This window comes from Astatotilapia calliptera, chromosome 7 (genome assembly GCF_900246225.1).
Source record: "Astatotilapia calliptera chromosome 7, fAstCal1.2, whole genome shotgun sequence".
Classification (NCBI taxonomy): Eukaryota; Metazoa; Chordata; class Actinopteri; order Cichliformes; family Cichlidae; genus Astatotilapia; species Astatotilapia calliptera.
The window spans coordinates 22,542,683-22,555,184 of record NC_039308.1 but is presented as its reverse complement, the minus strand read 5'-3'; the positions used below and the strand labels follow the sequence as shown (position 1 = coordinate 22,555,184).

General features: G+C 40.6%; 1 protein-coding gene across 3 annotated transcripts in view; it reads right to left on the bottom strand.

The window, feature by feature from the left end:
- The window catches only part of unc5cb (unc-5 netrin receptor Cb), a 125,832-nt gene that overhangs the window by 14,926 nt on the left and 98,404 nt on the right, over positions 1-12,502 (bottom strand). Inside the window, exons 7-10 of one of the 3 annotated variants that reach the window (XM_026173823.1) lie at positions 12,279-12,443; positions 8,329-8,385; positions 5,021-5,212; positions 1,278-1,640 (exon numbers count right to left, since the gene is read on the bottom strand). In XM_026173823.1, coding sequence (XP_026029608.1) covers positions 1,278-1,640; positions 5,021-5,212; positions 8,329-8,385; positions 12,279-12,443 — 777 coding nt within the window. The remainder of the gene's footprint in view (positions 1-1,277; positions 1,641-5,020; positions 5,213-8,328; positions 8,386-12,278; positions 12,444-12,502) is intronic. The other 2 variants (XM_026173824.1, XM_026173825.1) reach the window with 2 other exon arrangements.

The window sequence follows — 12,502 nt, the reverse complement described above, 5'->3', positions numbered from 1 at the left end:
TAACGTGATATTTAGAATCCCCATATATCATTCGCTATATGCTTATACGATGTCAATACCAACCATGGTGGTAAGGAACATAGTTTTAAATAGCTCTATATAGCATTATTATCACTTTGACCTTTCAAATCAGTCTATTGACCTTGAAGGAGAGGTCAGAGGTCAAATATGCCATAATATTTGAAATCTTTCTAGAGGTTGACAGTACACACCGGATTTGTAAGAATCAGTTTATAGTTAAAAGGCTTTCTGTCAATTTTGAACCAATAAATCATGAAGTTGACTTTGAAGACCTTGGCACACGTAAGCCAAATTTGAATGGATTGCTAAGTTGACCCCACTATACACTCCTGCAAAGTTTTATCAGAATTCAGACAGAATGACACGCATGCATGCAAACCCTACCAAAAACATAACCTCCTTGGTGGAGGTAGCAACTTTCTGAAATGTATTTTCTTGCAGAGAGTTGATGGCAAGATTGATATCACTATCAAACATGTTAACTAAATCTAAATCAAAGAAAATCTGCAGCCAGTAAACTTTTCCCAGCATAAAGACAGGAGGAGACGGCCAGCCTGGCTCTACCACAACCTCTAATGTTCACTAATCAAAATAAATAATGTAAACTTGCACTTTTATGAGGAGGGTATTATGTGCCAGATCATTTCCTGGTCAGACATAGTGACTTCCCGGAGTCTTGTCATCACTATGAGACTGGCAGAAATCCAGTGGAGACACCAGCAAGTTTTGTGTTTGAAGTTTCTTTTAATGTTTTTTTAAAATGGGATCTTTAAGGGAAACGTGGGCCGAGATCATCATCACCAGCACATTATTAAGTGAAACAAGAGTAGAGATTTAAGGACACGATGAGAAAAGCTGATGGTATATTTCATTTCCTATCAGGCTATACAATGAGAGGAGTTTCCTTTCAGTATGTGCACACATATAGACATTCACACATGCACATCCACACAAGTGGAGGTGCTATTACTAAATGCTGATGTGCCACTGAGTGAATGAAAAACGTGGCTCCAATCATAACTCACAAAAGACAGCTAATGAGTTTTAAGACGAACACTGATAGAATCTGCTGGAAGTAGCAGATGCTGCTTTTCATGAACCTAAGCTCGTTTATTCATTTTTTAAACTATTTCTTTTTTACATTCCTGCATACTTTGAAATATGCAACATTTTTTCTTGATATCCAACTGAATCACCTATAAAATAAAAATATATAAATATGGAAAATCACTACCTATCTTTGGCTAGTATAGTACCTGAGTTGGGCACAATAAGCTGTCCTCCCTGGGAGCTGAACGAGCCCAGAGCAGTGCATGATGGATCCCTGGTGCGGAGCAACGTCTGGGTCTGTGTGCGCCGGCCCATTGTGTTGTCACCGTTGTCCAGTAGGCAGTGCGGCAGCTTAGGTGACAGTTTAGAGGAAAATTCTCCTCCTAGGTCATCCTGTGGAGTCACTAAGCCTGAAGAATTGTACACCTTAATCTTCAAGTTAGGGAGCGGGTCAAGCAGAGGAGAATTGGTCATGGGTATTTTGTCACCCACGTCATGGAGAGCGTAAACTGGGCCGCGGTACATGGCAGCTGCTGAGGTCAGGTCAGGGGGTGCTGATAGGAGATCAGCTGAAAAGGAAAGAAAACAACATGGGTAAAGCAGAATAAATGTCTTAACACATGTATTGGGAAAGGAATCAGGAAGAAACTAACTTGAAGCCTATATATCCATGAGGAAATGAACTGCTGGCAGCAATCAGTGAGACTGGAGCACGGCTTTTTTGTTTTTTACTCATTAGGGAGGTCCACTTCACCACCAAGAAACATTACTCAGTCAGAGAAGTTATAGGTGCAGCTGTGATTTATGAGTAACAGATGGCATCGTGAATGTTCGGTTTACCCAGTAGGATAAATGTTCAATAGCTGGACTGAGTGGGTGGAGCGAGGGTCAGTGGGGGCCTCTCTGTCCTCCAGCTTCTCCACTGTCTCCACCCCCTCACAAGTTTCTAAATGATGCAAATGTTAATGAGAGTCAGAAAAGTTGTTCCAGTAATAAACTAGAAGTAGTGCAAGTACTAGTGTGTCACTGGAGGGCATGTTTTGCAACATCCATCTCCAAGAATGTATGGCCCATATTTTCACAATCTGTATTAGGAAATTAAACAAAATATGCTTCAGCTCTCATTCATATAAAACTGTATATTTTCCTCAGGTTTCCCCCAAAACCAGGTTTCAGATAACCCCCCTCCCCCCTCTTTTGTTAATTAGATTGCACAGGTGCCACGGACTGCAGGATGAAACTGAGACCTACTTAACAAGGGATAATCTCAGCTAAGTGTCGCATTAACGTGGCTTGCAGGCTTAAGCTCAAGTCAAAATGTCATGACCAGCAAACAAGATTTGAGCAAAATATCACAGAAACTCAAATTGCACCACTTCTTGGTAATTAAAGCTAACACAATCATCTCCTAGCACATCATTAATGCCTGTGTCTAGCACCATAAAACGCAAAATCTCAATGATTCCCTTAACTGGTTCTTCTATTCAAACACCAGTTCCTACACCATCTTTCCTACTGTGTATTTGACACAGAGACATGAGAATTTGTTACACACTGCCACATTTCAGAGCAGAGAGCTGTCAGCGGAGATCAGACCTTGTTATAGTTCACATACTCTGTCAAATTAGATCAATCACGCTAATTTTTCTTTGCATGTAGGGATATTTCCCCTGTCACTGTTGCTCCTGCACACAGCACGCGCACCGATGGCAACACTGAAATAAGAGACCCCCCCCCCCCAACATTACAAATTCCAATTTAACCCTTGTTTGCACTGAGCACTGTGGTGGATGTGACATTTCCACCCATGAATTATCTTCTTCACAGCAAATTGTGTGTGATGTGCTTTATGCATGCTTCATACAGTATATAGAACATAAATTACAGCTTTTAGTAGGCTACTTTAGGAAAGACAGAGATAAGGTGGAAGTAAAGTGGATCAGCTTATATGATTCCTCCAACACCACTGTTTTTTAAATCACCACCAATTGTTTCTGTCATGATCAGGTGGTTCAAACATATGAAATATGAATAACCCCACAGTAACATCGATCTATATTATAATACTTAATATATTAACTATATCTGTAAAGGTGAAGGATAATGTTAAGGATATATAATCAACAGAAAGTAAAATGATTTAAATATAATGTTATTCATATAAATTCAGCTTCATTATACAGTTTCAGAGTTTGGATTTCTTTTAGAAAATAATAAATAAATGAAAAAGCTTGAATATTGGTAGATTCTTTAACCAAAGTGCCTTCTGCTCGGGAGCTGTTTTAAATAGGCTTGGCTTCAAATTATCCTTTACTTTATAAGAGCGGTGACAGAAGCAGCACCTTTAACAAGGGTTGTTGTTCGATGGTGTTTATCTTTTTGAATTGTCCCACATTAAAAAGCTTCGTCTCTAGTCTCTTCATTGTATTTTTATCTCTTCTGCTTTTATTTATTTATTTATTTCCTCTTTCCAAAAGCTCACACTAATCATTTACAACACAGTTACATATTTCTGTCTCTCTCCCTGCTGTCTTTTTGGCCAGTTCACAGTGACCTGTCCTCATGCATGTAACTTACTTTAAGTCCTGCATCAACAGTCCAAATCTAATTACACAGAGACTGGCCTTATTGTGCTTTAATGACTGGGCATAATGTGGCCTCCCATCACAACAGCAAGCATTTTAATAGTTTCACCACGGCTGACGCACGTGCCTCCAGAGTCAGACGTGTCTCAGTGGGTTAAGGTAATGTTTTGAAGATAATGAAGCTATTATTAATGCCAGCACTAATGAAAGTCATTCCATATGCCTGACAACACAGGTGTGTCTAAGGTCGAGTATTACATTTCTTTTAATCTGCTGAACTGAGTCTGTACCATTAAGTAGCAACACCTTTACTAAAAGAGGATTGAATTGTGCTTAAGCTTCAACAATACACGGAGCCACTTTCTGTATCTTAATTTTATGGAAACAAAATATTCAGTTTTTAACACGGTTTTTGGGCAGGTTTTGAGGAAACATTTGGCACATTAGGTTCTTTCAAAACTTTGTGCATTTAAGTTTTGCCTCATTTGTTAAATTTATTACACTTCTTGGTAAAATAATAGCTATTTCCATGTGTGGGAACAGCTGCCACAGCAAAAGCAGACTGTCTGATGCAAAAAAGAAGTCATCAAGGAATGCTTGAAAACTTGATCCCATGATTTGTGGGTTTATTTTGCAACTGTTGGGATGCAAGTGCTTGAATATACAACCAAAAAATCTTAAAATCTGACGTGCGTGAGAGGCGTTCCAGGAAAAAGTTGAAAAGTTGTCCAAAAAGAACATTAGAGCAAAATCACAGCTGGCCAGTGAACATACAGGTACGAACCAGACGTCTTGGAATAATGTGATGTAGACAGGCGAATCGAGGGCAGAACTGTTTGGTCAGAATACATAAAAATGTTTGGCGCAGACCAAAAACAGCTCACCAAATGTAATGGATTAGGGTTAGCTGCATCTGGGACCGGGCAGCTTGCAGTGACTGATTTAACAATTAAATCTTCATGATATCAAAGAGCAAATGAAGATATTGTGAGACCATTTGCCCAAAAGCTGAAACTAACAGGATAATTATATTAGTGACAAAAGGAAATCCACTAATAATGGGCTCAAAAAGAACAAATGGAGGGCTATAGAATCCCATTCAAATGGCCTTTTCTTCAAATATCTTGCAACTGAAGGGATTTTTACTTGGAAAAAATGGTAACATTTTTAAGCCAGTGACACAGTTACGGATCTAAAAGTTCCTTGGATTAAAGGGGGCAACTCTAGGACAGCAAAGGTGCACTTACCTTTCACACAGAAGAAAGTTTAATCTATTTATGTACCGATTTGAGATGCAGTTACATTTTGATATATAGAAAAACCAACGCTCAAACACTCACACACGCCTCTCTCGTATAACTCACCTTTGCGAGCGGTCTTAATGCTGACCGGCTGGAACCCTCCGTTGAGGGCAGAGGAATCAATGATGTCAGAGCTGAAGTCCCGGTGGTTCTTCCTGTAGATGAAGAGTGCCACGACGACGGAGATAACCAGGCACATGATCACTGCTATCACAATACCCACATAAAGAGCTACATCATCAGTAGTGGGGGCCACTGGAGAAGGAGTTTGGGGACGAAAGACAAAAAACACAGACAGAAAAAAAAAATAGTCTTTTAAGATCTCGTAATGCTTCCATTTATGACATAAAGCCTTTTTCTCTCAGTATGCAGGACTTGTGATGAAGCCATTATCAGCAGGGTAATATCCTGGTTTACGATTGAGCCGGATATTAATAACTATCTACTGAGAAATAAATGCACGAAGTATAGCTCCAGTCTTTTTTGATTAATGCTGACCTGCTGTGGGAAACACAGTTCATGAAAAAAACACGAGGCTCTCTTGATTGTTAAAACTGAGGCGAGATAATGATGCAGGCAACTTAGTTTGACACACATCATCTGGCCTTTTTTCACTGTTTGCTTGGACATGTGCGACACACTAAAAGGCACGCCAACATCTGTTCACTATCTTGTATGCAAATGTTAAAAATGGCCTCAGAATTCTTGAAATAATACATACTGCACTGTGTCATGTGCAAGACCTTGATAAAATAACAATGTAATAACCATATAATAAAGTAAATGGTGACAAAAATTCATTTAAACAGCACAATTAATAAAGAAGGCTGTTCCACCGCGGTCCAGTGACACAAAGATTTCTGCTCAGAACCAAGATCAAAAGTTCTGAAGACAGAGATGTCGATGTTTTCATCTTCAAATTACCATGCTCTGTGCTGAAGTTCAGAGTCTGTCTCTGTTTTTGTTCTTACACACTGCAGATAAGATCTAGACATGGCTCACATTTCTCAAATTGTCTTTCATCTCCGTCTCCCTCCCAGAGACTTTCTGTCCACTATCCAGCTGGAGAAGCCTCAGTGATTAGTAGGCCTGGCATGGATATATGTGCCTTTTAGAAATACAGACTCAGACGGGCTCTCATTAAAGATCAAACCTTTTAATGGATGCCTACTGACAGTCTGAACTCTCTTTGGTGTTTGATAAGGAATGTCCTTCACTGTCACCAAGTTGACAAATGGGGGTGAAGCTCTTATGTGGAGGACACGAAATGTCAAAAAGGCATGTATGAGCATGTATGCACGTATTGTTCAACACATGCATGGACATTGCACAAGTGAAGTCATTGTCCAAAGAAAGACAAACGCCAAAGCAAATGCTTACAAACACACTCTTATCAACAGGAGAACAAAAAGGTGTTGTGATCGGGCAGACACAACAATTTTTGAGATGATGTGTGTGTTGAAATTGCACAATATCTGCACCAGTAGATGGCAGTGTCACCCATAAATCCATACAGGGCGCTTTGAAGACGTGCATGATGGCCGAGCATTTGTGTAAATTAGCCTCGTGTGTCTCAGGGATACAGAAGGCACTCAGTCTGTGTCTCTTGTGTTCTCGCGCACAAAGGAGGATAAAGGAGCAGAGCGAAAGGAAACCAAGAGCAGAGTGCTTTCGTGACAAGTGAAAGTCACGCGTTGTGTCATTTTAATCACATACTTCCTTTCTGGCTTCATTTCCAGTAACTTATGGTTTGATTTTTATTCCATAAAAAGGATTTCAATGTAATTAAATAAGTCCACTATTCAACACTTATTTAAATCATATTACATTTAATTTCTTGATGAATCCCTATTGAATAATATTTAGAGTGACCTCCATTTCAATTAAAGATCATTTCTGTAATTTTTATTGAAAGACTACAATTTAAGTGGGGAAAAAGGGTATTAATATTGTAGTGCTCCCATAGATGTTTTCTGTGAGGAAGGACATGCATGTCCCAGCCATGACTTTTCAGCCTGGAGTGAGACATCGCATTAAAGATACATCCTCTAATCCTTCTTCTAGCACAGACACAAACAGAAAACAGAGCAGGGAGTCAGTGATGAAAGTTTGAAAATGTAATTTCACTGCGTTCCCTCTGCCAAGCTTCCCCGCAGTTATTTAACATATATCCCCTCAGTCGAATAATCTTCTATTCATGCTTTGATGATAAAGGCAGCAACCTGCTAAGTGTACGCATTAAAACGTATCACTTAGATTAATACATCGCTTTGAACATGAGCCATTGTTGGAAAGTACAAGAAATGAAACTGAAAGGGATTATTTGAACACTTCATTCTCAGCGAGGTTGCAAAAATTTACAAAGGGATGGGTGAGAGATGGAAAATAATGCCCCCACCCCCCAAAGAAAATCAGCATAGATGTGCAAATTCTTAACCATAGCACATACCAACAAATGGGCTCTTTGAAAAGGTCACATTTAAACTAACAACAACCCAAAAACAGACAGATTTACAAAGACCTTTAAAACCAAGAAGCAACAGTCTTACAGAGCCTCGCCCCTCACTCCGACCAGAACATTGAGTCAGCCCTAAATTATACATGAAGAGACAAAAATCTTAAAGCAGCCGAAATCCACAGAAGAACTGTGCAAGAACAACCTACAAAAATTCTTCTAGCTGAGAATTTTGAAATATATATATATATATATATATGATATGCACACACACATACTGAGGATATTTCTATGAGAACTGGTGATATTTTAAAGCAAATGGAGGTCACAGCAAATATTATTTTGAGTTTATGCTCTTGCCTGGTAACTGATCAATAAACAATGTTCATTTCCGAAAGCTTTACTATCTGGTAGGTTAAAATGTCTGCTTGACACAGTGCATGAGCTGCTGGTGAGGCAAAGTTCGGCAGGGTAAAGAGCAGGGTCAGCTCTTACTTCGAGAATAGTAGCGTGGCTGTAAACAAGCAGCCTGCTAGCACAGACACATTACGAGGAAAGGGTTAGGGCGATCAAAACGGATCATATCCTGAGGTGGTTATGAAGTAAAAAACAGAAGAGCAACAATAACTCGCTGGTGGACACAGAAGAACATTCGCAAACATTGTTTTTCATTTTACTTATGGACACGTTGTTGTGTTTTGTTTTATGCTTTTAGTGCAAAATGGCTATTTCTGAAATGTTGCTTTTTGCTAAAAAGGAAAATCTGTATGTAAGACTGCAAATTCAGGTCGTGCACATTAAAGCATTAAAGATGCCTTAAAAAAACAAAAAAAACAAAGGCAGACGTGACAAGAATGCAGAAATAATGAAAAAAGAACGAAATGGGGGGAAAAAACAAAACAAAACAATAACTCACATGAATTTCCAATATCACTCTTGTCTTTTGCCTCAGAGGACTTCTGATATAAGGAACCTTGAAGAGAGAAGCGGATATGGATAGTAGAGCGAGAGGTATGGAGAAGGGGAGGGAAGAGAGAAAGATGGGGGGGGGGGGGAGGAGAGGGATGATGAAAATCAAATTTCCAACAGAAAAACAAACTCAACAAATGAGACAGCAACAAACTCATGAGTAGGAGTGATGGCACGGGGAAGCGATCTTTCTTGATTTGGCCCCTCCTCTCTATATCTGTGTATGGAGATGGATGAGGAGAGCAGGGGAAACATGGAGGTTCTGTAAGAGAGTGGCGCGATCCATCAACTGGGCTTAGTGCCTTAGCAGCAGCAGGACTGATGCTGGCAGGTGAGGGGGATGGTGGGGCTGATAAAGTGTGGGCTCCAGCCGAGTCGGCAGAACCTACAGCCTTTCATCTGTCACTGGAAGGTGGATGGAGAGGGTAGTGCGCGAGATAAAAGGAATGATTATGTTAGGGAAGCAGGAAGTGGAAAAGGGCTGAAGGACAGTGATGTGGAAAGTTGAAGACATGCGATTGAGAGATTAGAAAAATCTTCAGCTAAGATAGGTTGTTTTTTTTATGTGTGTATGTGTGTGTGTGTGTGTTTTTTGGCCCAAACTGGGGTCTTGGTTGTTTTTTGTTGTGGCCAGGTTTTTTACTGAAATGAAGTGCAAAGCAGGCTAGAAAGACAGAGCCAGGAATAGTGCACAAGCACACATAATATTCAGTCTCCCTGGGACATCCATAAACAACTATACAAACAATGAAGTCCTTATTGGAAAAGGGAGAGAGCCACAGGCAGACAAGTGGACTGACAGGAAAATCAATGGCCTGATAGATGGGATTGGTGTGTACATGTAATCAGGCAACCGGGATGCCGGGACGGAGCAGGGGGAGGTCGGCTGTTGCATTCAGTCTAACTGATGGCCCATTTGAACCCATCCTGTGGAGTTTCTATTCAGCCCAACCGAGTCTACAGCACAGCCGACATAAAGGCATGCTTCAGTGGGTGGGCTCATAAGGAAACGTCAGATCGCCGAAGTTTATTCTTTATTGGCAACACAGAGCTGGGAGAGGAAGAGGGAAGCATAGTACAGGAAATCATTGTCTGTGTTTTAACAATTACTCCTTTGAATGTGACAGATTTCCAATCTCTGGGAAATACACTGTCATTTGGGGAAGAGAAAGTCATTTGTCACGTTATTTAAAGGCTCCTTACTCTTCTATGTTTAATGAAATTGCTAATTACATGACAAATAATATTTATTGACATTTTAACTAATCTTTGAAACCACATATAAAACACAGAGGATATAACTTTATGGTGTTTGGAGGCTGAACTGAAACTTAAGAGTCTGAACTGAAGCTTAGGAGTCACGGCTGTCCTGCCTCTGGTGTTCGATAGCAATGAAGCGTGTCCCCTTGCTGGAGTTGGTGTTCCCCTCTCTCTAGATCAATATGTCAGAGAAAATGTCGTGTCAGAGAGCAGGGTTACCAAAGGCTTGAAAAACAACATCAGTATCAAGAGCTGCAGACCACAGGGGGAGTGCAAAAAAGAGATTTAGACAGGTCAGGCTAAGTGAACAGTGAAAACTCTACATGTGTAAGAGTTGGGAACTTCTCTCTAAACACGCAGAGTGCAACCTTTCTAGATCAATTTAAAGACACATAACTTTGTTAAATCCAACCCCTCCCACCCAGAAAACTCCCTGACAGTCTAAATGTGATAAACAAGCTGCAAAGTTAATTATAACAACTCTTTTTGATGCGAGTCAGTTGTATTTCTGCAGGAGGCAGTGATGGAGCTGAGCACCACGTTCTATTTCAAGGTCTGGTCTATCAAATTCCTTCGGTGGATTTTGGTGATGGACTGCAATTGAAATGATTTAAATAAATTCAAACAACAGAAAATAAGATCAAGCTGCAATGGAATCCACAGACACGTGTTTGCTCAGATCACGGCCCTGCACTAGAGGGAGCAGACCAGCGGTCCAAGGTGAGTTCAGATTGCACACAACTTCCATTCCCAATCATATTTGCCATAACATGAGCTTTCAGATAATGGGCCGTTCTCCTAAATGCTTGTGGAAATGGTCATTAGCATTGACATAAGTGGCTTCACCCTTTTAGCTTCCCCAAAAAAAAGAAAAGAAAGAAAATCAATCTCTGAAATGATCCTAAATCTATATCATTATGGCTTTATATTCTCTGAAAACTAGCCATCAATCTACCAAGAACTAATGCTTTTGGTGTAGGCTGAGTTGCAAAGGGTGTACAGAAGGGCAGGGAAGTGTGGGGTGAACATATGTTGTGTTGCAGAGGGAAATAAAACAAGACGAAGAGAGACAAATAACAGCACATCTGTCACGGCCTTCTTATTGATTTTTTTTCTCTCTCTCTCTCTCTCGTGCTTCTATATGCCGTTTACATATGTGCTCCCTCTCGTAATGAGCTAATGCAACCTCTCTCTGATGTTAAAACGTTTCCTGAACACCGTCCTTAGCACATATAGAACATGCGTGTGACGGCAGGCATCTACTTCAGAGGCATACAGATCCACCAGCCATCTGCATCTGAAGATGTAACCTACGCTACACCACATCAACAGGTAGCAGTTTACAACCTTATGGTGCAGCAAAAACTCAGATCTGCTGCACACAGCAGTCGCTAGCTGTCTCAAATTTTATACATCTAGCAGCTGAGCTGCTGTTATATTATTAGTGTCACATCACCATCTGTAATAGGTTATACACACGACAGAGGCATTTGTGACAGCGATTGGGTCCTACACCTACAGAGATGTTTATTAAATAGGAATTTTATGCAACTAGACACAGAGTTTAATTCACTTACTCTGCGATGCTCTCTCCCTTTCACAGACTCTCTCTTTTTATTAAAGGCACAGAATCACTACTAGCACTTTTGGTTTAGTTTTGATGTTTTAGGATGTAGGTGTTTCACCCTGTAACAACATAATACTGCGGCACGCATGCAAACACATACACACAAACGTGCATCAAAGCAACTGCGGCTCGATTCTAATCTGTGAATGTGTTATAAGGCAGAGGAAGCAGGATTGTTGGCTTCACTCGAGTGCGTGGCTGTTTTTAACTTCACTGGAACAAAGAGGAGAAGAAAACAATTCTCTGCCTGCAGAAAAATATCTGGCTGCACCACAAACTGGCTTTAGTTTGCTACTTGAAAGACAAAGTAAAAGCAAAGAAAAAAAATGCTGGTGCATCTGGATGTCTTTTGTGTTTTTTTTTAAGTTATTGTAATACCAAATGATATGTATTTGTTCACTTTACAGTGAACATAAAGGCCAGCTCGGAAAAGAGGGCGAGTCCAAACACGTGCTACTTTGTGGCCTTGTGTTTCCTATCGTTGGACGCAGGAATCCAGAGTTTTTCAGTAAAGGTAGTAATCAAAGCAGTTTAGTCGTTGTGCCCCCTCCCCTTTGTGTAATTAGTGCATAATGACTTATTATTTTCAAATATACCTCCCAAATTCTTAGCTTATGACAAGGATAATTAGTTAGATTGCTTCCTCTTGCGGCCAAGTACTTTTTTTTTTTAAACGTGTACTTATGCTTGCACTAGAACTGACACAGGAAGACGTGTGGTGGTTTTTGATTTTATGTTGCTTTGATCAAAAACGCTTTTGTCTGTTGTGTACATAAAAATAAAGAGAAACAGATCAAGTGCAGAGGACAGAGAGGCGTTTCGGCTTGTCTTATTGTTTATGTATGAGCGAAGTGAAACAGACTGGGTGAGGACAGGGTGAGCGTGTTATGTGAGGATGTGAAACACAGCGCGCAGTGATGAAAGAGCACAGTGAAAGTCCCGGTCAAAGGGTGAAGAGATTTCTTTTGTTGGCAGGTCAGACAGTCGCAGAGGATTAATCGGGTACTCACTCTGCATGCACAGCCCATCGGTGCAGTTCTTAGACTGGAGCACCATGCCCTCACAGTCCTTTCCCCCGTTTTTGGGTGCTGGGTCGCTGCATTCTCTCCTCCTCCAGTGGGTGCACTCTGTCCCACAGGTGGACCACTTACTCCACTCTGTCCACAGGCCATCCACTATCACATAACAGACAGGACAGATGAGGGTCGAGCGAACGAGATGACAAATGAGAAGA